General features: G+C 37.5%; 1 protein-coding gene across 1 annotated transcript in view; it reads left to right on the forward strand.

The window, feature by feature from the left end:
* Window positions 1–25,089, forward strand: part of col11a1b (collagen, type XI, alpha 1b) — a 98,230-nt gene that overhangs the window by 34,497 nt on the left and 38,644 nt on the right. Inside the window, exons 9-32 of the mRNA XM_008434369.3 lie at window positions 982–1,047; window positions 4,160–4,201; window positions 4,592–4,654; window positions 7,629–7,703; window positions 8,104–8,187; window positions 9,448–9,504; window positions 10,285–10,338; window positions 10,468–10,521; window positions 11,435–11,488; window positions 11,615–11,668; window positions 12,282–12,335; window positions 12,417–12,461; window positions 13,622–13,675; window positions 13,777–13,821; window positions 16,226–16,279; window positions 17,066–17,110; window positions 17,401–17,454; window positions 17,548–17,592; window positions 19,077–19,130; window positions 19,211–19,255; window positions 20,001–20,054; window positions 20,176–20,283; window positions 21,328–21,381; window positions 23,889–23,942. Coding sequence (XP_008432591.1) covers window positions 982–1,047; window positions 4,160–4,201; window positions 4,592–4,654; window positions 7,629–7,703; window positions 8,104–8,187; window positions 9,448–9,504; window positions 10,285–10,338; window positions 10,468–10,521; window positions 11,435–11,488; window positions 11,615–11,668; window positions 12,282–12,335; window positions 12,417–12,461; window positions 13,622–13,675; window positions 13,777–13,821; window positions 16,226–16,279; window positions 17,066–17,110; window positions 17,401–17,454; window positions 17,548–17,592; window positions 19,077–19,130; window positions 19,211–19,255; window positions 20,001–20,054; window positions 20,176–20,283; window positions 21,328–21,381; window positions 23,889–23,942 — 1,368 coding nt within the window. The remainder of the gene's footprint in view (window positions 1–981; window positions 1,048–4,159; window positions 4,202–4,591; window positions 4,655–7,628; window positions 7,704–8,103; window positions 8,188–9,447; window positions 9,505–10,284; window positions 10,339–10,467; window positions 10,522–11,434; window positions 11,489–11,614; window positions 11,669–12,281; window positions 12,336–12,416; window positions 12,462–13,621; window positions 13,676–13,776; window positions 13,822–16,225; window positions 16,280–17,065; window positions 17,111–17,400; window positions 17,455–17,547; window positions 17,593–19,076; window positions 19,131–19,210; window positions 19,256–20,000; window positions 20,055–20,175; window positions 20,284–21,327; window positions 21,382–23,888; window positions 23,943–25,089) is intronic.

The following is a 25,089-nucleotide window of genomic DNA, read 5'->3' on the forward strand; positions in this document are numbered from 1 at the left end:
CTATTCTTAAAAACCTACCTAATACTGAAAGCTTCAAGTCTTAAGAAAGTCATCCACACCTAAAAGTGATGTTCTTATAGTCTGGTAGAGCTTAGTATGGTGTGTTCACTGACTGGAGAAAGATCACATGTTTAGACTAAAAATTGGTCAGTCTTGGTCACCAAACAATGTTCTATTAACTTGTTAGGGTGGTTAAGGTGCAGCTTCTGTTATTTATCATTTTCAGTGATTTAAGCTCAGCATTTTACACCCACAAGTCAGAAGTTCAAATATACTTAAGCTTCTACAAATACAGCTCTTGTTTTTTCCAGATAAACACCTGTCAGCAATTAGCATGCTCTTTGTAACCTTTCCACCGAGAGGCCTCTGTTATTTATCAGACTCATGTCTTTCCCTGGATACTCCAGCGATAATCTGTGTGCTTTATCTAATGACACAGTTCTTGGCAGTTGTCAGGTTTTTCTTTGTCTCCACCGAAACTGCTTTTTGCATTCTGTGAAAAGCTGCTAAGCTGGTGTTTATTCTTTCATTCACTGAAGATCCAAATTAGCAGAATCAGGAAGTGACATGGTCTTTATCTGAGCTTTGAGGTGGGACAAATTAAAATAGTTTTCTTTGTCCTGCATGCGCTCTGACTGTGTTAAGGTTTGGGCTCAGAACTGTGGTCCATTCATGAATTATTTTCTTCTGAAGTCTTTGTATGTATGGTGTCAGGTAGCAACTCCTATATTTGTGCACAATTGGAGTCCTTCTTTTTTATATGCTTTTTTTTTTAAGTACAGAATATATAGATGCCTAATAAAGAGACGTATCAAGTTTCTCCAGAATTAAGGAACTTAGATTCATTTTTCAAATAGGGAGAAAAAAAATCTGTGTTGCTTATTAAACTCCATTAAAGACTTTTCTTTTTTTTTTTTTGCTGTAAATATGATTGTGTTATTATGGCTTTAAGGATTCATATTATTTGTTCTACATCTTCAGGTGAGTGGGGGACACAATTACTTGGGACAAAAAGGAGAGAAGGGTGAACCTGCAGTCATTGAGCCTGTAAGTATATCTCAAATCTTCATGCTTTTGTTCAAGTTTGTGACGTTTATGTTCAAAAAATAGATGTCAGAAATGATTTGTGTTTATAATCGCTCCGATTTAAATGACGTGAAACAAGTTATCCTTGTTGCAGATGGAAATCTCCTTTGAATCTGCTCATGTCCACTAGCCCATGTCTGACTGCCTTACCTGGTGCATTCACTAGAATAAAGTCATCACAATTAGTTCAGCCAATGCCAAATTTAAAAAATTTTAGCCGGCATTTTCCCAAATTTGCGCAATCTGTCCAATACACATTTAGTCAGCATGACTCAAACAGCTGTTAAAACATTGGTGAGCATGCCAAAACCTGGATGTGATTGGGCAGGTGAAGCCACCTGGACTTTATCTGGTAGGAATGCATTTCATACAAAAATGTAAAAAAAATAAATAAATAGTTTGGTTTGTGTGAATGAGCATAAATGGCCACTTTCACAATAGGTTGTAAGCCAGATATTTGACATTATCTGGGGTTCTCTGAGGAAACCATGGAAGCATGAATGAGGCAAATGTGGGTAAAGTGAGGCATCAGCAGTGCCACAATGATCAGCATGTTTTATGTTACGCTGATTGTGCAACTCTAGGTTCTAATGTAGCAATAAAAGATTGTCAGTGAGACCAGCTGATGAAAACTCACTGGGATGTGCTGCTTTTGCTGCTCAGTCCTCACTGCTAACACACATTGGACGAGTCGCTCTGAAGTCGAAGACAACACTGAACTTAAGCCATAAGTTAGTTGTGGTGGAATGCCTCTGCTGTGGTTTTGTTTATAATTACAAAATGCTGGCGGCTTTTTCTGACTCTGATATATTTCACCCTGGGAATTTTATGACTGTAGAACTATGAAAATAATGTGCAATGAGGGAGCGCTTTCCCAAGACCATTTTAACTTTTAGTATGTATTTATTTCGTATTAATGTGTGCTTTTGACTGTGCAATAATAATTTACAGATCAGAGCAAAAAGCAAGACCCACATCTAATCTGCATCAATGGGAGGTAGAAAAAAATGGACTATCCAAGAGACATCTTTGTGTTTATTAGATATAAGTGTTTTGTGTAAGAGCTTTAACTACAAGTGATAGACTGAACGGATAAAAGCTTTATGCAGCCTGCTCAAGATTAAATACGCTCCATGATATGTTGTTGTTGTATATAATGATGCTGTGTTTGATGTCTGAGCTAATACCAAAAGCAGTAATGTGATGTTGGCTGCTGCCACACACAGCAGTTGGTTTCCATGGAGACTAAATGCAGACTGATGGATAGATAATGCTGAAAGAAACCAGTCAATCAAACTTATTTGTTTAGCAAAAACAGCAAGGCGGTTCAAAGTGCTTTATGTAACAAAACCACAAAATTGCAAAGTTATAAACACACAGCACCATACAGTCAACATTTGAACAAACATTACATTTTGATGTAATCACCATCATCATACAAATCAAAATGTCGATCAATGTTTCATTTATTATGGTTGAAAAGCAACTCTAAATAGGTAGGATTTTACGCTTGATTGAAAATGTTTCGGTGATTTTTCAGTTCTCTGGAAGTTTGTTCTGGAATTGTGGAAACAAAGGCTTTCATTGCCTTGTTAGATAAAACAACCCCAGATATTACACATAAGAACTAATTTTACAATTAGGAGTATTGGCATAGGTCTCTAATTAATATGGTTTTGTTACACTAATTACATTTATGACTATTATTTTTCTCATTTTTACATTATGGAGATTTATTTATTTATTTGTATTTATTTGTATTTTTTGGAATTGTTACAAAGTCAAAAATAATTTTAGTTTTTCCACAAGGTAAACACACTTGACAATTAACTTCTGGGTACATTTCTATCTTCAATGTTAGCTAGTCCATCCCAAGTAAATACAAAGCGCATACCACCTAATAAAGTCTGACAATAACACTTAGCAGTTTAGTGTAGCTGTGCATCCACAGTTCTGTGTCTGATTTCGGATCTTTTTTAAGCTTTGAATATTTTTTGTTGACCTCTCTTTACAAGTTTATAGTAAGCATTGCTAAAAATAGATAATGTAGACCCTCACCTAAATCCTGACATTTTCCAAAAGGATTCCAACATTTCCACAGGTCCCATTACACATTAAGAGGATTTAACAGAAAAATCGTGCACTTTTCATTAAGCCTTCCTGTTTATTGCAGAAAGATCTATTTAAAAGTAACCACTTGAATGAAAAGCTAAACTGCCTCCACAGTAAACATGTTTATTCTGAATAGCTTGTTACTCCTATTTTGCTTCCTTTAACTTAATTTTAAGCACGGCATTGATGGTGAAAGAGGGGAAGTTTAAATATTGCCTCACTAACAAATTCCATAGCAGTTACGCAAGCTGTCTGCTATTAGGTATGGAACATTTGCTGAGCTGAATTTGATCACATTTTGAGTTTAACACATTTGTAGTCATAGGTCAGGGCTAGTCAAGTTTAAAATTGGTTGCAGATTCCTGTCACCAATTTAAATCACAAAAAATGTCCTTTAAACAATTTACTTTGTACACTTGCTGAAAAACTGAGCTGAAATTGTGTTGATTCTTTAGGAAAATATGGTTGACACAAACTTAATTTTTTATTGAAAGAGAGATGCCAAAAGTTCAAGTTTGTGGGCTTTAAATCATCTCAACGATATATAAGGCCATAAAAGGAAATCAAATCCTCGACAGATTTTTCTCAGGAATATAAAGCTTTCCGTACTTAGTTTAAAAATTTTTTTGAATTCAGTTCATTTTCATCTGAATTCAAGCTGACTGTGTTACTCCTATCAATCATTCTCAATAGTGAGACGTAACAAAAACGTACAAATCCCCAAGAAGGGCTTGAGATGGTTTTGCATTGGCTGTGATAGCAGTTGTACCACTTTTTGTTTAAACAAATAAATCAGATAGCTTCAGTTTTTGTTACCGTCCAGAGGCTTTAGCAAATAAACTCTTTAGCCTTGAGCCAAAAGAACGCAAAGTTCCTATGCCCCTTACTCTTAATTGTCTCTTGATTTATTGGCTGCCATTAATGCTACTGTATTCCCTCCTTCTTTTTCTTCCTTTTGCAGGGGATGCTTTTAGAAGGACCCCAAGGAGCCCCTGGCCCAGCAGTGAGTATCACATTCTCCCACACTCCTGTCTGCCTTTCACAGATGGAGAACAGCTAAAGAGGGAAAAATGTTTTTATGGAAAGAACGTCAGCACGGATTGTCAGCGGAGCTTGAGTTGAGACAAACTGTCAAAATGTGTATTTGCGCATGGAAGTGTGTATGTCTGTGAGTCTGTGCATGTTGGGGAAAGATGAGGGGTGGAGGGGTTCGAGGTGAGGTGGGGGTGGGGGGGCTTACGTTTTTTTGAGGCTTATTTCTTTCAAAATGATGGCTCTGCCTCTGTCTCTGTTGGCCTCTGCATGTGGCGCTTTGGTGGGCTGACTGTGTTGGAAATGCTGGTTAGCCGTGGTTTTGGGGTAATATGCTAAATGTATTCACGTCTGCTTTCAGGGTGTTCCTGGTAACCCAGGATTGCAAGGACCCCCCGGTACTGCAGGAGATCCTGGTGAGAGGGTGAGTGAGTGCTGGACTCCATTTTACAGTTTATTGAGTCTCTGAGCTCTGAGTCACAGCTGCAATAAACTGTATATAAATTTAAACTTTACACCATCTCTTTATGATGGTGTAAAGGAAATGTCTACGTTTTGAAACTAGATTAAACACCATTAGAAGCAAGCAGTCCGGTCTCCAAATTAGCTTTAATGGAGAGTGGAAATATTTGAAAGCAAATCTTTAATTATTTGTGGACTTCAAGAGTGCCTTCCTATTCTTCTGAAAGACTCTCGAAGCTTTAATCACAAATTAAATTAAAAGTGTACTTTTGTCTGAAAGGGCGTTCAGGTTTTGGCCCAGATGAGACACTTTTGATGTCGTCTCTGGTTGAGGATTGGATTAACACGAGTAATGTCGCACCTGTAACCAATATCCTGCTGCAGTGAATCTTGTGAATCTACCCTGATGCCTTGAAGGGGCTTCAGAATACAATCCCTCCCCCATGGTGGCTATCTGTGGTGCATAGGAATCTTTTTCTGCCTCACTTTTTCCTTCCACTAAGCTTTCCTTGAAAAATGTTTCTGTGGGTCACTCTGTGAACAGCCAGGTTCTTCAGTAATAGCATTTTGTGGTTCGCTGCACTTGTGAAGCGCGTCAACGACTGCCTGCTCAACAACTGTCAAGTCTGCAGTCTTCAGGCCTTAACATTTTTGTCTTGTCAGTACTTTTTCGTTTTACTTAAAATAGTAATTTGCAGGCTGAAATATGTTTCAGTTTTTCATGAAATTCCTAACTTAAATTAATTGCTGTTCTGTGAAGAAAATTCTGATAAACCACAAAAATGACTTGGAAAAAATACTGCAGTTTGGTATGCAATCAGTTTATGGAAAGTTTGGGGGAAAAATCAGCTGTGTTGCTGATCAGTGGGAATTGCTGAAGAAGTTTTCTTTGAAATTTGCAGAATTCCTGAAATTACTTTTTTGTTTTTTTTGCATCTCTATTTAAATCTAATCATATATTTGGTTTACTTGATGATACAAAGCATGATTTTGCTTCACCCAAAACTGCCAGTTAAAAGCTATTTTCTTTCTGAAAGGAAACTTGCGGAACAAATAGGCCATTTGCTAGTTTATTCAACAGCTTTCACGAGTACAAACGTTTTATTGTTTCACTGAGTCAGAGTGATAAAAAAAAAAAAAATCCTTTTTGTTCATCCAGAAAGTCTGTCCTCCCTCTTATATTTCCTCTCATGGGACGAAATCGCTGCGGACTGACAGGGACATTAGAGCTGAGTGGTTTCTGTGCTCTCTGCGGTTTTCCTTTACGCAGTTTCTGCATGCCGCCCTCGCTCCCCAAAGCACTCAGAAACCCCATCCCTTCCAGCCGTCATTAACGCTAGATGCCGCTGTGCTCATGATCACAACTGTGGATGGGGAAAATTCACAGACACTGGGAAAAAAAGCGAATGGAAACACATGGCATCAATCAGAGCCAAGATGAGATTGCAGCACAAGAGAGACTGCTAAGTAGATTGTTGTTTCTCTCTAAGTATTAGGCCCTGCCTTAAGCCTTCTGTTAATTTCTGATGTTTGTGTATGTCTTTATTCAAAATCTTGATATTGTAATTCAATATAAAAGTAATTGTTTTGCAGCGGTTTTGAATTTTTTATTTTTTTTTATTTTTATTTTTTAATCTTTTGCGGATTCCTTTGTAAAAAATCTAAACTTCTGTATTGATAGCCATATCATTAGTTACAGACATTCTGGGAGTGCCTCAAGTAGCTAACTTCAGAGAACGTGTTACTTTTAAAATAATGTGGCAACCACTGACTTTACATGAAAGACAGATGTGACATGCTGATGTCACCCTTTAGTGTGAAGAGGATTGTTTTGAAACCCTAAACTCAGCGTTTGGGTGTCATATTCGTGCTCTGGAGTTCTCGCATCCCAAAGTGATGAGTGGCGCTAACTGAGCCATTCTGGGATGTGGCGTGAATGTACAGGATAAAATCAGCTGTCACTGAAGAGAATGAAACATTTGTTTCATTTTGCATCAAGCTATAAAGAGACTGTTGTCAGAGCTCTAAACGTTTTTGTTTCTGTGGGAATAGATTCACTTTTGGAGCCAGAGTCAAGTGATCATACAATAAGGTTGCTGCCAGCATAATCCCACCATTGTTATCGAGTTTTTACTTTTTAAGGTTTATTATTGAGACAACTTATTAACCCAGTTTTCTCATGCTGGCAACATTTCTTTAGATGATTAAAATTTTATTATTTTTCAACTAAGCACTAAACAGAACAATAAAATTAACTTCCCATTAAGGCTAATGTTTGCATCATCCGCCAAAACCTTGAGGCATACTGTTATTGAAAATAGCAACCATAATGTTGATTTTGATTTGATTTTCCTCACTAATGTTTTTTTTTTTTTTCCCATCATCCTCATCCCAATGTCGTTACTGATCTCCCCGAACTTTCTGCTAAGAACTTTAGCAGATGTGGGTCCTCAGGACCTTCCAAGGGGACAAATGAATTACTGGAACACAGAGTTTGAAATCTTGATATCTGAAAAAAGACAACCTACTAAATATTACATTCAATCACTTCTTTACCAATGCAATGTTGCAGAAACTGGTGTTGCAGTGGCAAATATAATTTGATATATTGCGGGAAGATCTGGTAAGTATGGACCAAAATAAAGTCAAAAGCGGGTCCAAGGTGGTATTAACAAGGTGTTCCTGATAAAGTAGCTGTTGGGTACATGGGGATGAGTGAGAGCACAGTCAACTGGCCTGACAAATAATTACCATGCACTGCTCAGTTGCATAGCACTACCCACACAGATGTTAACTTTAAACCGACTTTTAATATCGCACTCTTTCGTATAGCCATGAATATGATTTCATGCTTCCAGGATATCGTGTCCCGTTTGAGATGTTCTGTCTGTGCCTTTTTAGAAATGTCTTGATTTTCTCTCATTTCCACTGTGCAGGGTCCTCCTGGCCGTCCTGGTATTCCAGGTTCAGACGGTGTCCCGGGCCCTCCAGGTACCGTTCTGATGCTACCAGTAAGTCTCGCTGCTTTCTATGTACTTTTTGTTGTCTTTTTTTTTTTCTCACATATTGCGTGAGTCTAATTGTAGTCAATAACCCATGAACTCACCTCAGCGGGTAAATTTACCACGTTACAGAAACAGTAGGCCAGCAATGGCAGCCTATTTTCTTTAGGTAACAAATCATTGGCCTTGTAAATGTCAGCCAGTTCAATGGAGTGGAACCAGCAACTGAGGTTTTCAAAAGCTCAGCCAATGACACATATTTATGAGAGTTGCTGCTTGTGCTTGAAAGGTGTGGGGTTAACAGGTTTAGTAGACTACCTCCTATGGGGGGTGACTATTAGATATGCTAGTCTGTAAAAGCAAAGACAAGTCCATTTATTTTTAATTTTGTTTTCCTTGTGGCCTACAGTTCCGTGCGGGTGGTGAGGCACATAAGGGACCTGTGATAACAGCCCAAGAAGCTCAGGCGCAGGCCATCCTATCTCAGGCTAAAGTAAGTATCAATGGAAATATTTCCTTCTGAAACTATTTGTGATTGAACTTGCATATAATATTCTTCACCAAAGTGTTTCTTTAGTTTAAATGCTAACACACTCAAATCAGCATGTACATAAAGGAGCAGTGCACTGTAGAAGTCCCAATCAGGATACAAACAATGCTTTGGTCCCAGGTTGGTCAGGCTGAGAAGTGCCCAAAGCCGCAGCAGATACTCATACCCGCTCAGCAGTCCTGACAACCGTAGCACTGTTGAAAACAGGTTGAACTTGGGCGCTTTCATCTGGGTGTGATGTATTGCCACGCACATGGAGGTGATTAAGCCTCACACAACCACTGAATATTTAAAGCTTTAGAAGTACGCTGAGCTCAGTGGCTCCCAAAGGCGGAGTTTATTCATGGTTAGAAGGCATTTGTCACCTTTCAGTACTCAACTTGTCATGCCAACAATTCGGTTTGGCGTGGGTAAATAGAAAATTAAATGCTTTTCCATACTTCTGTGTCTATTTATTCTCTCTGACCTTTCTAGGCAGCGCGTATTTGTTCGTTCTGTCCAGGTGTTCAGTTATGTACAAATTGGGACATGAATAGGTTTCTGTCTTTTACGTCATTGTGTCATCACACTACAAATGAATGCCAGACAACATTTCTGGCTGTCTCGCACTGTGGTCAGCTATGAGCAGAAGAAAATGCTGAAGTGGTAAACTGTGAACAAGACATGTGGCTCTCAGAGAGGCTGAAATGAATATTTCTGTGGTTTTATTGAGCTATTATAAGATGGTTTATGACGTTGCAAATCCTTACAAATAGCTTTGTTTTTTTTTATATTTTAGAGTTTTATTCTATTTTAAATTGTGGGCAGTTATAAGAATGACCTTACATGGTTAAACACCATCAGCAGTTTTTGCAAATTCACCTTTAACAAGAACTGTTTGGCAGTTTTATTTACACTTGGTGAATTGTCTTAGTTCATTTATTACATTTTATGTTTTATACATATTCATAGGCATTTCAGTAATTAGGAGATTCAGATATAAAATACATGATATAAAAATTTTCAAATGTAAAAATCAAAATCTTCACAAATTATCATTGGAGTAAACAATTTTACAAAGTCATCTCTAAACAAATGGGCCTTTATCTTTGATTTACAGGGTATCAGGTTTTCAGCATTTATACACAATGTGTATGTATGTATACATATGTGTGTTCTTACTTAATGACTAATGGGCTGTACTTTATTTTGATTTGTCGTTAGCTAACAATGAGAGGCCCACCAGGGCCGATGGGGATGGCAGGAAGATCTGGACTTTTGGTGAGTGCCTTCATCCATCGACGTGTTGCCATTAACCAGTTCTGCATGTGATAAAAATACAGTGATTTAGATATATCCGAAGATCAAGTCATTTCACTACGTAATCGTGAATAAAAAGCTACAGAGAATTTAGTTTTCTGCGTAAAGACGCTCCAATCTAAATGTTGTGGCCAATTTTTGTTATCCAGTTTTTAGAAAAGCTTAAGATAAAAAAGTATTATAAAAATATTATTCAGCATATGTTTTCCTTACCTTAATGTTGTAATTTGGCATGGCCCTACACATTTTATATTGCTGGCAACTGTGGCGTCATGCTGCTGTGTGAGAGAGCAGTAGTGTGAAATGTTTACTATGATCAAAGGATGATAGAGTTGACATTTTAAAATGAGTTTAACATCTCAGGTTTCTAAGGCTGTTAACATGTTCAGAACTCAAATGTTCCATGACAGAAAGAGCTTGAAATCTCCTTTGAACCTTCCTGTTAGCTGTTGGATGGCTCTTTCTCTCTCTTAGCAAATTAAGACACATTATTATGAAATATGCTTTTCTTGTGACAACTAATATTTTACAGTATTGCTTGAAAGGATATGAACATTCCTGTATTATGAATATGAATATTGTCATCCACGTATTTAGTTTGGTCGTATCTTTCTCAGACAGCACAATGACGTTACCAGAGTCCTTCAGTTCCTCTGCACCAGAGAGTTTGTGCACATGGAAATATGACTCAGGGATACAGCTATCATCTGTTTAAATTGCCTTCTTTCTGCTTCTACATAGGGACCCCCTGGGGCTCCTGGACTCAAAGGTGACAGTGGTGACTCTGGACCACAGGTGAGAGGAGTAGCTTTGGGAGTTTTTTTCACAGTAATACTTTTGAACTTTAGATAACATCTATGTTGTTCCTGTTTGTCTGTTTCTAAAAACAAATAATAATACTGTACATTTACATAATCTGTACAGGGACCAAGAGGTCTTCAGGGTCCAACTGGTTCACCAGGGAAAGCAGGAAAAAGGGTAAGAGTGATTTAAACATAAAACTGATTGAGTGGTTCATTTTCTCTAATGTGCATAATTGAGAAGGTACAATTGATGGTATTATGGCTTTGTAAGCACTTTATAACATTGAGTCAAACTAAGTCTCAATTATGGATGTATTTAAAAATAAAACACTTTACAAGCTCTGTTGTTTTTTTATATATATATATATATATCATGAAAAAAAGGATCAAGCATGATCTTACATATCACATACAAAGAAAAAGGTTATGTGTCCCAGAATCTAATCTGTTTTGTTGCAAAAAGTGTAAAAATCAAACCAAGAACAAAAACAAAATACTTTGTAATGATGCTGGCTGAAAAACGTTAGAGAGTTATTATCCATGGTGAACTGAGTCCCATATAGATATAGGCTGAAAGTTTTCTCAGAGAGGAAGAAGCCATTTCTCCAAAAGCAACAGAAGAAAATACCAGATTACAATTTACAAATGCACTTAATTTTTAGAGACATGTACTGTGGTTTCCCCAGTGACTGTTGGATACGTTGGATGGATGTTATGCGGTTTGATGAAATTACATTTAATGTGTTTAGCCATAATGACCACTATTACATTTTGAGGAGAAAGGGGAAGCTTGTAAACCTGACAACATTATGTAGAAATATGGATGTCGCAGCTGAAAACATAAGTCAAGAAGTTAAAACGTAGGCAGAAATGGAACTTCCACCTGGACTAAGGACTTTGCACAGCACCAAATCAGCTGTAAAGTGGCTTCAGGACAACAAAATCTAAGTTTTGGAGTGACCATCATAAAGCCATGATCCTAGCCTCATAGTTTCTTAGTGAGCAGTTACACCAGTTATGTCTGGAGGAATCAGTTTACTAGTTTAACTATAAACTAGTAAACTGAAATGATGTGTATGTGTCTCCAGGGTCGTAATGGAGCTGACGGTGCACGAGGAATGCCAGGAGAGTCAGGCGCAAAGGTAATGCGCAGTTTTCCTAAAGAAAAACATTAAATTATCATTTTTTCAGTGTTAATATTAAACAAATTCACATCCTGTTAACAACTGGTACACTTACCATCTTGAGATGTCTTTTATTTACTTCAGGGTGACAGAGGTTTTGATGGCCTCCCCGGTCTTCCTGGAGAGAAAGGACACAGGGTAAGTGCGAAGGAGTAAAACTTAGTGTTACTTAAAATCAACATTGATCAAGATGAATGTGTTGCATGAAAAAGCTGATTGGGGTCGAAATGCCATCTGATTTATCAGCATGGTGTGATGTGAATGTTCAGCTCATGTGTGCCATTAGGCCATCTGACCTACTTAGAGAGGTGGGGACAGCTTCAGATCCACCTAAGCAGTGTTTAACCAGGCCAGGAGGCGAATGATGAATGTTGAGTTTAGAGAAACCAAACGGAGACACAAAGATCACAGACGGTTATTTTTAGATGGGATTTTAAACCTCGTCCTATACCAGATAATTACAGAGGTAGGCCGGTCCTTATAGAGCTCTATGAATAGTGAAAACCATATATTGCGGGTCCATGCCCATTGTGGTGACCATGCCAACTTTAGATTAAAGGCGGTTTTTGCTTGTTTTCGTTGTACTTTTTACACCCTCAATTTTCCACATTTCTGACCAACGTCATATTTTTTTTGCTTTAAACTACAATCTTTTTTTTTTTCTCAGCCGCACAAATCGAGCATGCAGATTCTCTTTTGATTGCAGCATTTGTAATCTCTGTTGATGTTTTCCCTATGTGATCTATTCCAGGGAGAACAGGGCCCCACTGGTTCTCCAGGGTCTCCAGGAGATGACGGGCCAAGAGTGAGTTTTTCGTCTGTCTTGTATCACTTTCAAATACCCATAAAATTGCTAAAAGTCCAAAATATGTCTGCTTAATCCAAGGGTGAAGATGGCCATGTTGGACAGAGAGGAGTGGCTGGAGAGAGTGTAAGTATAGTTTTAGTTAGAGGCAGGGTCATTGAGCTTAAAGTACAAAACCTTGGGAAAATAGGAATTTTCTTTAAACTGTGTCACATTTTATTATGCAAATTTTTTATCTTCTAAATCATAATCTTAAAAGTGTGGGACACCTCTGTATTCAGCCCACCTGAGTCAATATTTTGTAGAACTGCATTTCCTGCGTTTACTGCTCCAAATCTTTTAAGGTTTGTCTCTTCCATTTTTGCGCACAAAGCAGCTCAGACTTCTGCCCGTTCATCTGAGTTTCCAAATCTAGTCATAATTATCGAATATATTTAGGTCTGGACTTTAACTGGGCCATTCTAACACATAAAATATCCTTTAATCCAAATCATTCCTTTGTAGCACTTACTGTATGTTTAGTGTCGTCCGTTTGGAAGCTGAACCTCCACCCCAGTCTCACTTTTGCAACAGTGATCAGATTTTCTTCCAGGACGGCCTTGTATTTTGTTAAAAGGGGCTGAATTAGTGAAAATCCTGTATCCATAAAATCCTAATCAGTTCAGATCAAAGGGTGAACGTCACCTTCTCGTCCCTTTCAGTTTTGTTTTTTTAAATTCATGGCCTTGCCAACCTTCTTTACTTTAGGGACCACTGCCTCTCTAATCTCAACCTTGCTATAAACAGTTTCTGCATAAGAGATCAAAAAATAGGACTGGAATTTTTATTTATTTATTTTTTTGTCTGTTTATGTCCGTGTGAAAGTTTCCACTGCAGCCAGGCGCTGCGTAAATGGTCCGTGAACGGTAGCATGAGAAATTTGCTCCCTCTTGTACCCAAATTAGCAGAGTCCTTTTAGAGAAACGGTTGCACCATGTTTCATCACACACTAGCAGCAAAATACAAAGAGCAAAATACTTTAGCTGACATTAAATGAATGTCTTTATGTTTTACAAGGAGGAACAACTTTCATACTATCTTTTCATCTGCAGTGTCCATCTATGACCACATGGGGGCTTGTGTTTCACAAAGAGCAACATTTAAATTCAGTGCCAGGCAGTTTTAGTTTATTCTATAGTACCTTGACCTTTTTTTTAAAAAAAAATGTTGCATTTAATAACTTGTGTTGAGGTGGATGTTTTTTGTTTGTTTGCTTTTAAAAATCGTTTCTTTTTCTTTATAAACAGGGCCCCAGAGGTTTGCTTGGCCCCAGAGGGTCCCCAGGTCCTCCAGGACAACCTGTAAATATGATTTGTTTGTGCTCTGAACTGAGTCATACCATGCTGCATGATTTGCTTCTTTCTTAATAACAATTTTCATCAACTAATTCTGTTCACTTTAGGGTCTTTCTGGACTGGATGGTCAAGCTGGTCCCAAAGGAAACATGGTGAGAAGTGTTTGTGTGTTGTGTTTGTTTAAAAAGAGAGTTGAGAGTCAGACTTTTTGTGCAGGACCACCTAAGCATCTAGTTTGTGTGAGGCTTACTTTGCTGAAGGACTGTGAACTTTAACTCCAGTGCAACAATGCAAGGGAGGAGGCCATGACTCAGCTGTTGATGACAGCAGAACCTATTTAATTTACTTTCTAACTGTATTTTGAGGGTAAACAAAAAGTCTGTTCAGTGGCTTAGCTTGCATGCATCACTTTATTTACTGGGATTTTCACAGAATATAAAATTTACAAATTCGACATTTTAAAGGTTTAAATTACCAGCTCGGCAACGGTAATGTTCCCAAATGAAAACTGAATATAAATGTATTAATCTAAAAATATTGCATGTCTGCTTATTGCAAAAATAGCTAAAAAAAATATTTCTATTATTGTATGAACCTTAATATCATATTTGTATATGATATACACTTTATGAATTGCATAATCTCATTTTACTTACTGCAAAATAAAAAGCTTGGTGGCAGCATTATTTCATATTTTCCTCCATCAGTTTATATTTTGGTAAATTTACCATTGACTTAAATGTACTTAGTATTTGTCACTTAAACTAAAATGTAACAATGTGTGCTTCAGTCATATTACTAAGACCAGAGTTGTGACTTCTGATTACTGACTTCAGATTCAGCTTGGTCAAAGACTTGGAGTTCAAGCTTCTACTCATATTTTGACACCAGCAACTAAAGACTTCATCCTGAGCTAAGCTTTCTGACTTGAAACCATTTAATATCTTAAAACCAGAGTGTTATTTTTAAAGAACATGAAACCCTGACATTTTAATTGCAGACTCCAGATAAAATGTCAGCTTTTTATGAAAAAAACATTAAGCCAAAGTAAGTAATTTCTGAACTTTTCCTACCTTGGTTATGACATGAAGTCAGTAACTCTGTTGAAAAATACTGAAAGCTTAAAAGATCAAATAAATATTGTAGGGGTATAAGGGTTTAACACCCTTAAACTAATTCTTTGCTAAATTACCTTTTGATATTATTGCAGCATTCAGTCATTTTTGGATTGCACTATATTTGGCCCTTTTTTATTTATTTATTTATTTTTTTACAAAAGCGCTCCAAATCTGTCAGATAGTATGAAAATGTTCTGTGCACAGCCCACTCCAGATGACCTCATTTTCCCCCTCAGTTTCAGGTATGGTATCCAGCTGGGACTTTCCAAATCTTTTTGGATCTTTTTTAAAGGCCATTCTTATATTGATTGTCATTGTCATCCAGAGATGATATTCTTATTCCTCTTTTACTTTCTAGCAGGAGTCTGGATGTTTTACAAGTTAAAATTCAAGGTGTATCACTGGACTCCAGACTTGAGATTTATTTGCCTTTTACATAACTGACTTCTTTCCTCTCTTGGCGAAAATGTCTACAATAAAAAAAAATTTTTTGACTACAATTAAATTACATTTTCAGGTGTTTTACAGATCTCTTAGTTTTTTTCTTTGTCATGCCTACATGTTTCAAGTAAAAGAACTATAAAGTCAGACACAGATCTGACCTTTTGTAAAAAAGTAATTTCCTCCTTTTAAGATCAGGATTTAATTGCAACTAAGCATTTTATTAATCCAGTTTCAGAATCCAAATGTGTAGAATAAGGAAATGTCTTAACAGCTCATGCTTGACAACACAAAATTGGCCTATTTTATTTATTTATTCATTTATTTATTTATTATTCATCAGATCTAAAGAAATTCAAGTACAGATGAGAAACTGTAATTTGCATCAGTCAGAAGGAGCAAAATTTGAGATAGTTATTCGATTATCTTTAAGACTTTTGGTAAAAATACTCTGTGGACTGACAAGACAACAGAAATGATGTTATGGAAGGTATGTGTCCTTAGCAAAGCATTTCAGAATAAAGTACACATACTGATTGGTGGTGGCAGTGTCATGGTCTGGGGTTGCCAGCTTCATCTGGACCTGGACGGCTTTCTTTAACTGATGGAAGTGGGAATTTTGCTGCAGTCCTAAAAGCAAATGTCCAGCCGTCAGTTTACTACTCTAAGACTTTGAGTGTCTTCGAAGTTCTCCTTTGCACGTTTTTCAGCTCTACCAGCTGGAATAGACATCTTCTTTGCGGTTCTTTTATGAACGTTTGAATCCAACACTATGTCATGCTTGAAAAAGGACATTTTCGGTTTTTGTCTGCGTGTTTGCCCTCTGATAATGGATCCCTACTGAACCCAAATATCAACACTAATGACAGAACAAGATATCTTGTTCTTTACCCCACGAGGAGTTATGCTTCTTAATTCATCCTTTCATTATTTGGCTGCTGCTGAAATGTTAGGAGTTCTCCACATTAAATAAACTGAATTGTTTTATTCTGTGAAGGGTCCACAAGGAGAGCCAGGTCCTCCTGGGCAACAAGGCCTGCCTGGTCCTCATGTGAGTGTTTAGTTATTTACATTAATCCTGTTCAATCACTTTCTCCCTCTTTTTATGCATACTTTCTCATTCACTCTCTTCCTCCTTGCTCTGCTGCTTTTTCTCTTCGTTCTATTTCCATTTTACCACATTGACAGTGCAACAGGGAGCAGTACAATCTTGAATGATCCCCCACATTTCTGGTTTTTAAATCAAAATCTCTTTGCACATTTTTTTTCTCGATGCACTCCCCCCAGCCCAGCTACTATCCCTCTGTCGCCGAAATCTCACATGAGAAAAGAGCAAATCTTTGTTTCTGTCCTGCTAAAAGCAGCAACGACACTTGGATCCAGCAGACATTGTTCACATATTAGACACCTAATTCCATTTTTGAGTCGGATTTGATGTGAAACAGGGCCTTTTTGTGTTTACGCCAGTTCTGACTGACCTTTGCCAGGTATACTTTTCAGTCCTGCTGACGATCACAGTGTGAACAGAACGGCGTCGTTACTTTGGAAAGTATTAGTGGGAACCTGCGGGATGGAATGCAGGTTGAATGCATAACTTATTCACAGCCAGAGACACATTAATGCCTTCCAGCAAAAGCACAGGACCTCTGGAGAGATTCTCTTTGTCAATAGCTGTTTCAACTCTTTGTTTATGGGTTGCAATAAACAAAATGTTTTAAACAGTAAAACGATGAGTAACTGTATCCCAGCCAATGATATTTATACTGTAACTTTCTAAAACATACCTGGACTGGTTCCTTGTGCTTCTTATAACATGTTTCTTTTCTTTGTCTACCAGGGTCTCATTGGTCCTCAAGGTCCAATTGGGCCTCCGGGTGAAAAAGTAAGTAGAGTGGGGACTCAAGTACCTCCTTAGACCTTCTCTACAATGCTGATAAGTGTATGTTTCAGTCAAGACTTGATAAGTAGTTGAGCAGATTTGTGGCTGAGCTGTAAGCCCTTACCTTGCTCCTCTAAGGGCAGAAACACTCACAAGATCACACATTTTATAGGCATCAGAGCTTAGGTTGGCTGACAGAGAGAATTTTGTTTGCGGTTTCGAAAACGTATTTCAATATGTTAAGCGTATCTGTCTGACTGACTGCGTTCGTATTTATTACTCTGTCTTTGTAGGGGCCTCAAGGGAAGCAAGGTCTGGCTGGACTTGCCGGTGCTGATGGCCCTCCTGTAAGCCGTGGATTTCGGTTCCTTTTTAATATCTCACTTATTGACGTTAAATATTTATCGGCACATAATCAGCAGTTACATGTGCTTCTGTAGGGTCACCCTGGGAAAGAAGGACCTCCTGGAGATAAAGGATCCACGGTAAGTTGGAATATATTTTGGTAATCTATAGTTTTCAATAAAGTACCTAATTTGTTCAAAATGTGTTGTTGCTGTGTGATAAGCACAGTGGTAATTTGAAGAAAAGTATTAACACAGTCTTCACAAAGCATCATCCAGAGCATTTTATTGAAGCACTTTATCACACTAGTTCTTGACATAGGGAGTATAATTTGAATGTATTCCAATAGTGTAAGAACAGGTGCATCTCTATAAGATTATGCCTTATTTCTGAAATCAAACCTAACTTCACGGCACAAAGAGTTATATATTTCAACCATTTAGCTCTAATTTTGATCATTATGACATGCAGCCAATGGAAATTCAAAGTTTAGTTTGTCAGAACTTTAGACTATTACATAAGAGCAACATAAAAGTGTTAGGGCAACTGTTGCTCAGTGGGCAGACTAAACATCTTTTATTTTGGAAAATATTTGTTTGATTTCAGGTCCCTAGTGATTCAATTACTTATACACGTACGCAAGGCACTTAACCCCAAGTTGCCTGCCGATCTGAGTGTTGATTGGGTGAATGTGGCTCTGGTGTAAAGCACTTTGAATGATCAGTGTAGCTAGAACAGTGACATATTTCATTTGCAAAGCCAACACAGAAGTGTCAGCCTACTGAAAGGCGGCTTTCTGCTTGTTTGCAGTGTCTCCTTTTGGCAAGACTCCATAAATCCTCTACAGGGTTTAGGTCATGCCAGTTTGCTGGCCAATCAAGCTCAGTGATAAAACGATCATTTAAGTCAGCCTTTGTATTTTAGCAGTGTACGCAGGATCAGCATCTCTCTTAAGCTTATGAGCAGAAGAACGTTTAAAGTGTTGGTACTTTTCAACCACAATCTTTCCTTCTTCTCAACTTTCAGTTAATATGCTTCAACATGGCATGTAACCTGTCAGATGCTTTAGCAATGATGTTAGAGTCGTTTTCCACTGTCCGCTGGACAACAGTCTTAATATGCAGGCCATAACTTGGCAAGTAAACATGTTATTTAAGCTTTATTTTTACCACGATGAAATCCATTGAGATTAAAAAGCTCTTTTTCTAGCCCAGGCCAAGAGGCAGCAACAAATACAACACAAAAAATACAGTTAAAAGGAAATGTCAAGCTATGAAAAACAGGTGCATGTCATAGAGTCTGCCTCAAGAACTTTATTTTTATTGTCCTTATGTAATGCTTCAGTTTCCTGAGATACTTAATTTTAGGGTTTTATTTGTAAGCCATAGTCCTTAAATCTGACTGAAATAAACACTTGAAATACAAATCAGTATATGAGTTTGACCTTTTGAATTCTGAATAAATATTAAATACACTTAAAATAACTCCTCATTGACATTTTAAGGTATTAAAATTAAACCTATTCTATCTATAATCTGCCTTGCATATGTGCAAAAAAAAATCATCAAAATTATCAAGAATGCAATAAAATACTGAACATTTTGTGTTTGTTTTTAAATTGCAGGGTTTTCCTGGTCCAATTGGATCTATCGGCTATCCTGGTCCCCGTGGTGTAAAAGTAAGCAAAAAAAATAGTTGTAGATCATTTTTACCCTGTTTGTGAACGTTACTCTGACTGTATTCGCCCACATCCTGCAGGGCGCTGAGGGAGTTCGAGGCGTCAGAGGAGACAAAGGAGAAAAGGTAAACTCCTCTCCAACCTCCTCAACATGGCTGACAAATGTCAGTCCTCTGCAAATGCCCCCCTCAGAGTTGCAGTTCTTCGTCAAATGGGGCTTCCTTTTATTCTGGCAAGAGAAAAACCTCTTAAAGGCCTATCAGATTAGGTCCTCATAACATTGAGATGTAATGGAGTGTGAATCACCAGGCTGGAATAATATTGAGATGTGGTTTCAGTGACTTATTATATTTAGTTGTTACCACTGGGTAACAGTACTTATTAGCAGCAAACTATTAGGGTAACCCAGCAGTATAATTATTAAAAACAAAGTGAGCACATAATATATAAGCATCCTGTAACTTGATGTCAATCTGTGATGCTAGTCTCAAAACAAGTGTTATTTTATTTCATTTTATTATCAAAAGGAAACAATTTTGAAATATTGTAAGAAAATTTAAAAATGTAATTCTTAACTCAAACCACCAGATGTCAGCAGAGCAAAACAGACAGCAGAAAACAAGCCAGCAATAAGCTCATCAGAGCTTCTCATAAATGACCAGTAGATGTCACTGTTCTTCCTTTTTTGAAGAAGATATAATCCTCTCACGCCTGTATTTCAGTTTTACTTTCATTAACAGGATTCCTTTATCTTAAAAAAACATTTATTTATTTAATGTGTTTGTTTAATAACGTTTTGCTGCAACAAAAGTTGGTAAAAGTAACTGGTCCTGCCTTGGCTCTAATAACTAATAACTCTTTCACCACCAGGGAGAGGATGGATTCCCTGGCTTCAAAGGGGACATGGGCATCAAGGGGGACAAGGTGGGTCATCAGTTCTAAAGAGAAGACCAGTCTTCACAGCTGCAGACATATAAAGCATAGAAACAAAACAAAAACAACATGTGACATATAAAACTGTTGTCATTATTACGTCTTTATTCAGGGTGAGGGTGGTGTACAAGGATCCAGAGGAGAAGATGGCCCTGAAGGGCCAAAGGGCAAATCAGGACCAGGTGGAGAGGCTGGACCCATGGGTTTAGCAGGAGAGAAGGTAAATAGTCGGTGCAAATTTATCCTTTATGTAAATATAGCTAAGTAAACTTTAAATCTTAATTAATGATTTTTCAAAACATAATTTGCAGTTTTCTTTAGCTATATGATCCAGTCATACAGTCTTTTATTAAAGTTCTATAGTTTTGAACAGAGTACCCATATCAAGTTCTAGTTCCTTTTGCTGTGTTGAAATTTTATTTTCAGATATTCTGAACTAAGTTCATAGTCCCAAAAATCAACTAATGTGGTTTCATTAGTCAGATTGTTTATGTATTAGTAGCAAATAGATTCTTTGTAAAATTTTATCAGCTGATGATTTTTAAACAGAATCAATGTTGTTTTAAGAGGAAAAGCATGCTCATATTGTAACTACAGCCACCATTTACAAATTTGTCCTAATGGGCAGATTTTCTTTTAAACATTTACCCCTCTTTTGATTAAAATATTAGAAGTTGCACCAGGGAGAGCTGCGGTACTTGCAAGCTCATCATGTAAAAAAACAGCATATTTATGTGGTGCTTAAACATCTTTTTAGTTCTTTGATCTATCCTGTATTTCTTGTTATTGCGATAATGACCGTGGGTGAAGCTGCATGTATTTGTGTATTAAATGCATTTTTAACTTCCTGGGATCAGTAATGACCAAACTGAATCCTCTGGCAATCGCCTTATCGTCACATATTGGTTAGAGTGAGTTCAGTTTACGTCTCTCCTCTCTTGGCATGTGCATTTCTGAGACTTAAGTGGTAAATCATTTAATAACTGTACATGTGAACAATGTTTTCATTTGAGGAGACTTCATTAGGTGATAGATTGCATAAGATAAATATAGTTCCATGTTACTGCCTGATGTAATTTACATAAATGTAATATTAAGAACTTTTTCACCTTCAAAAGCAAAGGTTACATGTAAATAAAGTTTTATTCCCTGTCCCTCTGTGGATTTTTAATTATGTCTTAAATACTACAGCCAATAAGGTCTATGATAGCAGAAAAATTATTAACTTCTGGTTAATTTTTTTTATTTATTTTTTTGTCTTCAGGGAAAACTTGGAGTCCCTGGATTGCCTGGATACCCTGGAAGACAAGGCCCAAAGGTGGGTAATGGGAACAATATCAAATCTCTTGGATAAGTGAGGGAGACACGATAGTCATAAAAATAAGTCATGTAATTGGAGATCATTTGTTTACCAAGACTTTGGTTTAATTATCAAAGTTCACTTTCTGTAGTTTATTAAAACTGTACAATCATAGAGCCCACTGCAGTGGGATTTGAAGCAGTTTCTTCCAGGTAGATCTGCAAGTTACACAGAAACAGATGTTGGCACACGAACTCAAGGTCTTTATGTAAACAGTTAGCAACAAATATGACTATCTAAGACCATGAGCATATCTGGTTGCATGAAAAAAGTTACGCAAGTAATTGTTAGAAGTATAATACATTGAAGTCACGGTGGTTTAAAAGCTGGAGATAATTAGCCAAATTCAAACAGGTTACAAAAGTATTAAAATAACCTTTTCTTTCCTGCTCAACACCTGCTCTCCTCTCACACGTCTTTCTAAAACCTGCTGACTAAATGCTCTGACCCACAAACCTAAGCAGACACCTACTGCACACCCTCCATGACTCTTTACAGGAAATCCTAACTGGCCTGGTCATCTGCTTCAGTCATCAGCTGTCCCTCTTCTTAGACCTAAGCCATTATCTAAAAATCTGGCTCTGCTTGCACTCTAGCCCTGACCATATTGCTACTGCTCCACTATCTGGATGTGCTGCTGCAGCTGCTTCCTCTTTGCTGCTGTAAGCACTGACATCTTGGCACTGATAGAACCTGCTCTCACAACATCGAGATCGGCAAATCTCCAGCTCTGCCTGGAAGTCAGCAAAACCTGAGCTGATTATATACAAGACATTATATTTCTAAGCGGTTATCCAACAATTAGCAACAAAACAATTTTTTTTTTTTTTTTTGGAGGGGGTTAGGGTGAATTGTATTATTATTGATGGAGCAATTTAGTCTCATAATGCCAAAGACTTTACTTTTACTCTTAAAATCAATCTTAAAATCAATATGAAGGATTAATTCTTGACCATTAAGTAGTGCAACATCTGCTCATAAAAATCTACATGGTGATACCGATTTTTTTAACAATTGCAAGCTGTCTGCAAAGTTTCCAAATGGTTGGTATGATCAAACCGTCTGAGAGCCAGTAGCTGTCATGGATAAAGAGTACAGGTTTGTCTCTTTTGCCTTGATTTGAATATAAAAAAGGTAATTTCCATCATAAAAAAATTCTGACATACTCTCTTACTTCAAAAAATCTGTTCAGCTGTTTGTAACTGGGATTCCTTTATAGACAAAGTTCTTTCAATTAAACTTTGTAGGCTGGGGAAAGTTACTCGGGTAAAAAAAATACCCTCCACATTTACATCATAAAGTACCGTCTCTGTTATGAAATGTCACATTGTCCTCATGAGTAGCTTCAGGGTCACAGTCTTGGCCGGGCATCAGCCTTTATCTGCCCTCAATCAGTTCGCTCTGGAATTCCTCCACTGTCTGTGTTTTTGGCTGCTACAGCCCATCACTCTCTGCTAACAGCTTTTCCACGTCGTTAATTGTGGATGCCATTTGCAAAAGCTTCAGCGGACTGTCTTATCTCCGTTTTGCAAGTCGTGCCCGTCCAGTAGCACTCCTCTATTCAGTTTACTGTAACTGCAACGCTGTGGAAAACAAATTTTGCACAACAGATTTTTCGTTTCTGCTTTGTTACCTCCTGCAACTCTGTCCTTGTAACTCAGTTGTTGTGTCCTTTCCTATTCTGCACAGTATTATGCTTAATACGCATTTGCACATGAAGGATAATGAGCACTATGAATGCTGCCTGAATTTTTTTTTGGACCCAAATCACACCATATGACCTTGGGTTTCAGCCGAGGCAAAGGCATATTTAGTCTAGATTGGTTGATCTTATTTATGCTGCCTAATTCAGCATAAAGTGAGGTTATATTCGTGACCTGCTTGGTTCTCTCGTTATTAGGCAAACAGTAATTACTCACCAAGTATTTGTTTGACCGGCACCATTACCACTATCAGGGAGCACAGCCTCTAAAATGCTCAGTCACTAAATTGCTGATAGTTATCGAAGTGGATCCACTGTTTTCCTTTACTTTGTCTCTATTTGCCCCCACCGTCTCTTTTCTTTTCTTTACCTTATACCTCTCATTCATCCTAACAGTCTAACCTGTGACTGTTTCTTTTCGTCACCTTTGAAAGAGCTTTTTTGGGGGCAGTTGGTAGATCATGCTTACCATGTGCAGAAGCTGTCGTCCTCAACATGGTTGTCTTGGTTTTGATTCCCGGTCTCAGGCCATTTACTACATATTTCTCCCTTTCTCCACCCTATTTACTACTACCAAAAAATCTCAAAAAGAAAGATCTCTGTTTTTTATGAAAAAACAAAACACAAACCCGTCTAGCTTTGCAGGCATCTTCTGTGTGTCTCTTTTATAGCCTTCTTATGGGGAATTCTTTGAACATGAACAACTCAGTAAAATTTCTTATTTCTAAAATTCTTCGTAATTTTTTCTCATCTTAAATTTCAGGGCTCGAATGGCTTCAATGGATTCCCTGGAGCAAACGGTGAAAAAGGAGCAAGGGTAAGCAGAACTCCATCAGTAGCATTAAGCAAGTGAGAGCTGTCGTACATACCAATCTGGGTTTAGGTTCTCTGAATATGGAAACACAGAATCAACAGGGGTCTTACAGAGATAAATAATGTGCAGCTTCTTCTACCACTGATAAAAACTTTAAAATAACTATAGATGCTCCCTTTAGATCATAAAGCTTCCTGGGTCCAAAAGTGTGCTCTGCTGTTTTTAGCTAATCCAAACGGTTTTCTGTGAGAATCATTTCTGGAGACTGAGACGACAGTGGAAAAAGGTTGATTCTGGGTCTGTTTAACCACTTTTTGGGTTGATTTAGAGTGATAACCCATGTTTATTTTATTGAATGAGTTCACAAGATTAGTATTTATAATCTTGTGGTATTTCAAAGAGTCATGAAACCATGCACACTGACCATGTTCCCAAGATCTTTGGGGGAAAAACAATCAGGCTCATGGCATCACAGGTCCTGCACTACGTACTAGTGGGCTTGCAGCATTTTTTTTCGTATTCCTCCTTTGTTTTACATCAAAGCCCCTTTGAATGTTTGTTTCCACAAAGCTACAGTCCCAGTAGAATTTAGCAATCTCCACTTTTAAGAAGATAGAACAAAGGTTTTTTCCAGGTATGCCCCCCAAATAATATCCAGGATAGAGATAATGTCCAGTGGTTATTGTGGGAACTTTCTCTTTGCTGCACTTAATAGGTTAAAAATAGCTTAAGAATTTTTCAAGCATCCTGTTGCCATCCTACTCATTGTGCATTCATTAAAAATCAATGAGCAATGAACTATGCAAGGTTTTTGTCAATTTTCTTGCAGTCAGAGTTGTACCCGAAACATTTGGGTTTCTATTTCTTTGCATTGCCACATCACAACTGGATTTTTGTGATCTAAATTTTGTGTGGTATACTCAGTTTCATATTTACAAATCCTTAGAGTCATCGATTTTAAAATGGAACTAATTAGTTTTTTTTAATAGAACTAATTAGTTTTTTTTTTAATAGAACTAATTAGTTTCAGTTCAGATAGCAAAAAAGAAATGAAATTGCCCTATATCACACTTTACTCCATAAAATGTCCAAAGTGATCAAAGAACTCCAGAAAAGGAATGTAACAGCATGTAATTTGAAATTTAAATGG

This window comes from Poecilia reticulata, chromosome 17, assembly GCF_904066995.2.
Source record: "Poecilia reticulata chromosome 17, P_reticulata-male-v2, whole genome shotgun sequence".
Lineage (NCBI taxonomy): Eukaryota > Metazoa > Chordata > Actinopteri > Cyprinodontiformes > Poeciliidae > Poecilia > Poecilia reticulata.